This window comes from Oncorhynchus kisutch, linkage group LG7, assembly GCF_002021735.2.
Source record: "Oncorhynchus kisutch isolate 150728-3 linkage group LG7, Okis_V2, whole genome shotgun sequence".
Taxonomy (NCBI): domain Eukaryota; kingdom Metazoa; phylum Chordata; class Actinopteri; order Salmoniformes; family Salmonidae; genus Oncorhynchus; species Oncorhynchus kisutch.
In genome coordinates this window covers 30,898,376-30,902,615 of record NC_034180.2, presented here as the reverse complement: position 1 = coordinate 30,902,615, position 4,240 = coordinate 30,898,376, and the positions used below count along the sequence as shown (strand labels likewise).

Here is a 4,240-nt window from a genome sequence, read left to right as displayed (position 1 = left end):
GAATTAGAAATAGAAGCAGTGATTTTATCTGAGAAGAGGCAGATGCAATACAATATGTCATGGCAGATCAAATAAAGATACAACATCTGTCAAATATGTCTGATCAAATAAAGATACGCCTATAATATGTCGATGTAGCCTACATCATCAAAATAACCGAATTTGATGCGAATGACTTCAATTGTTCCAGCATAAAATCCTAGATTCATTCAACATATAGCGTAGTGCCATATTTTTTTATGATCAAATGAGTCCCAACAATTCTAGAGCGTGGATGAACGGGATTTTCTGCGTGCGTTAGGCTATACGACCATTCAATATCATGCTATTGTAATCGCAGAACATTCGTTGTCTGTTTTTATTCTTTATTTGAACCATTTTTAAAACGGTATGATAATCAGCCAATATCTGTCGTGCCTGCTGCGGGGTCTTATTTTCCATTTTCAATGAAAGAAGTAGGCTAAACGTGTGAACGTATTGCGTTTTAATTGACTCGTCGCTTTTCTTCTACACAGCCATGATTTACAAAGGAAGGGATGTAGGAAAACATGGAAGGCAATTAAAGGTTTGAAGACAAAAAGCAAAGGTCAAAATGTTTACATTCTATAAAGCCGCTGTCGAGCACTGGGAGGTGCTGCATTCTCTTAGCGCTCCTTTCCGCGTGATTGGTAAACTTGACAGTGATTGACGGGCATCCATGGCAACCAATCTGCCAAGTCCAATAGAAAATCAGCAGAGGGGCTGACTGTAATTTCCCCCTTCAAAATACATCTCGGGTCTAGTTTTTATACTCTTGTAATTTCTACATACCAAGTTCACCAGCCGAGGGCATAGTTCCTCCGTGTTTTTAACGGTTGATCTGTTAACTTTGGGATTGCCTTTTTGTGTGGATCCGACGATCAGAGAGCGAGAGGGAGAGAAGGGTAGGCGCGAGAGAGGAGCGTGTGAGTCAGAGAGAGACCGAGGTGAAACGAAAAGCCTCCATGTTTCAGCTGCCTATCTTGAATTTTAGCCCCCAGCAGGTTGCGGGGGTTTGCGAGACTCTGGAAGAGAGCGGGGACATTGAGCGCCTCGGTCGCTTCCTCTGGTCTCTGCCCGTCGCCCCAGCAGCCTGCGAGGTCCTCAACAAGAATGAGTCGGTGCTTAGGGCGCGGGCCATCGTGGCCTACCACACCGGGAATTTCCGAGAACTCTACCACATTCTGGAGAACCACAAGTTCACCAAAGAGTCTCACACTAAACTACAGGCCCTGTGGCTCGAGGCGCACTACCAGGAGGCAGAGAAGCTGCGGGGCCGCCCGCTAGGGCCAGTGGACAAATACAGGGTGCGGAAGAAGTTCCCTCTACCCAGAACGATATGGGACGGAGAGCAAAAGACCCACTGCTTCAAGGAGAGAACCCGACATTTGTTACGAGAATGGTACTTGCAGGATCCTTACCCGAACCCGAGCAAAAAGAGGGAGCTCGCGCAGGCTACTGGACTTACTCCCACACAAGTGGGAAACTGGTTCAAAAATCGTAGACAAAGGGATAGAGCGGCGGCTGCGAAAAATAGGTAGGCTACATGCTGCAGTCTGTACCTTTTTGTATTTTTCTCAAAGATGGTGTGAGGTGGCTACAACGTTTATTGTTACATTCTTAACGAAAGGGACCTTGCGTTGCGACTATCTCAGTCAGCCTAAGTATTTGCATTTTTTTCAATAAAAGCAATTATTTGTGAAAATATTGTTCTATCGAATTGTTTGAATTATGTTATTTTGAGTAAACATTGAAATATAGTTGGCTATAAAAAATAAATAGTACATTTAAATTACATTTGTTCATGAATATTCTCAACGGAAATGACACCATAAACGCTGTAGCCTATTGAAATGAAGCAAACTGTATGACAAACTCCATTGTGTGACTTGTCATTTTCATTGCAAAACGAACGCATGTCTTAATGCAGTGTTTCCCCAAATTGACCATTAGCCTATGTATTCTTGCCAAAACTAAACTTGAAGCATAGGCCTAGCTACTCCCCGAGTCAAGTGTCTCAATAATCCCGTTCAGATTATCCTTCGTTTTCCACAATCCATTTAGATTGTATTGACCGCTGTCCGTGTTAAATCTTTGAACATAATTTAACAACAAACATGAACTTGTCTGAAACATTTTTGTATCATGGATGTTGCGTAATTTAATGAAAGACAGAAACACAAGAGCCCTACGGTATTAGGTTATTTGTTCAATCATGTCTGATGCCACTTGTGCTGAACAGCAAATCATGAAGGCAGCACGTGTATTGAACGAATCTAAATCATTTCCTATAAGAAAATATTCAGGCTAGTCTGACGATCTTTGAAATTGTGCTCACTGTGTGGGTTTGGGATTTATGTGTCTTGATTGTGTTTGTGCATTTACTTGTAGGCTATAGAATATTTTTTTTAATGCATTTGTTTGGCTCCTGGTCTGGCACGTGTGTATCTGATGCTAGACTTAACTACAGCAAAAATGATGTTTCAATTGAGGATTTACTTAATAGAACCTTAATAGAACCTATTCGTATTGTATTGTGCTTTCTAATTCTAGTATTCCCCCCCATGTCTGTCTTTTACCCAGGCTACAACAGCAAGGGATGTCCCAAGGCTCGGTTCGGTCTTTGGCAGATGATGATGGAACCGTCGATCGACTCGGTCCCGCCTCTAGTCCCGAGGCTAGTTTGTCAAGCAAAGCCGCCACCTCGGCTATCTCGATCACTTCCAGCGACAGCGAATGTGACATCTAATGGCGCACGAGGCAGTCCAGAGGAGGGAGAGGATAAATTCACAGGAGATAAATAAAGGAGATCCTAAAAGACAATCTAACAAAAAAACAGTCAGTGCCTGCGTTTGAATTTAAAGAAACTGGTCTTCTTTGATGGCTGCCAAAACATGAGGGATCTGACGGAATGCCCTGTCTTAAAGCTATACTTTCTTTTTGTTGTCGTTTTTCCGCTATGGATGGCTGAAGCTAATACAAGCGGACAGAAAATGTAAAGAAAAATCATATTCATATTCACAATCCCTTTTTAGGGAGGACTAATAAACCAATGCCTCAAGATACAACTACAGAAGAAGAAGAAGACATCCGAGCGCCTAACCTGCTGTTTTCTGTGGGTATTTCATGTTGAAAAGACGCTGGAATATTTTTACTTTACTTTTAAAGTTTTATAAATAATGTTTATTTACCTATTTAAATGATTGGCTCTGTTAGAATGTGATATTATTTTGCTTGGTGTTTTTAATATTTACCTTGTGCACAGGTGAACCCGTTGAGCATGTGCGCTTTAGTAAACATGTGTTTCAGTAAAAAGTTTTTTTTTTAAGAAGTAAAGATAACTTAATAAAATAATTGTTTATCAAAAGAACAAAACATCCGTTTTTTTTATTCTCAGATTACAACGATTGGGAATGGTGTTTGCAGTTATTGTATCACTCGATTATTACTTGATATTATTAGGCAATCTAGTAATTTGTCACAATAAATTAGATGATAGTTTTGGGATTTGTGACGATATTTACAATATGATATCTGTGACAGAGTATTTAAAGCATCGTCCTATGATAGGCCTATAGTGTGATGTAGTGTATCGTATGTTATCATTTTGTGCCTCTGCGTTGCCCTGATGAAGTGGTCTCGGTTATATATCTGGGTATTTCAGGCATGTTAATATTTAACTACTAAAAAGACATGAGGTGGCGCACACCCCAAACAAGTTAGTAGAGGTGCTGACTAACGGAGAGTGCACTGTAGATGGCTATACAAATAAGCAGTCGCACATTAAACTCCCAGAAATATATTGGATAAATCAACGTTTCTGCATCACATTGTGTTCTTCAGGGTGTACGTACTTAACTAACACATAATCTACAGATCTTCAAATGTGGACTCTGAGTGAGATTTTTTTTTTTTATAGTTTATATTGCCACACTTTGTGCCGTGACACGTTCTCGACATATAGCCTAATTGACCAACAACATGCTTTGCGTCATGTAATATGGCATGACAGCCAGAGGTCAGAGAAAGGCCGGCTCACAAAACGAGACAGTCTCCCGGAGCAAAAATAAATTGTCCTACACAACACCATAATATGAAATGCGATCTGGCTGACGGATGTGCATGGAAATACATAGGCTATTGTCCTACATTTTAATCTCAATAGTGCTATTGTTGTGTATTTCAAATTATGATTTTGTAGACTAAGCCTATCACATTTAAT

General features: G+C 40.4%; 1 protein-coding gene across 1 annotated transcript; it reads left to right on the top strand.

The window, feature by feature from the left end:
- The first annotated feature begins 245 nt into the window (after nt 1-245).
- LOC109893924 (homeobox protein SIX6) lies at nt 246-3,393 on the top strand. The gene is made up of 2 exons (XM_020487125.2): nt 246-1,555; nt 2,602-3,393. The coding sequence occupies exons 1-2, from the start codon at nt 984-986 to the stop codon at nt 2,765-2,767; spliced, it is 738 nt and encodes a 245-aa protein (XP_020342714.1). The 5' UTR covers nt 246-983; the 3' UTR covers nt 2,768-3,393.
- Nucleotides 3,394-4,240: the final 847 nt, after the last annotated feature.

What these genes read in the sequence shown, in the direction of transcription:
- LOC109893924 (XM_020487125.2), top strand. Translation starts at nt 984, where the DNA reads ATGTTTCAGCTGCCTATCTTGAATTTTAGCCCCCAGCAGGTTGCGGGG. An exon ending in GCGGCGGCTGCGAAAAATAG is followed by an intron (nt 1,556 to 2,601) that starts GTAGGCTACATG and finishes TCTTTTACCCAG; the next exon opens with GCTACAACAGCAAGGGATGT.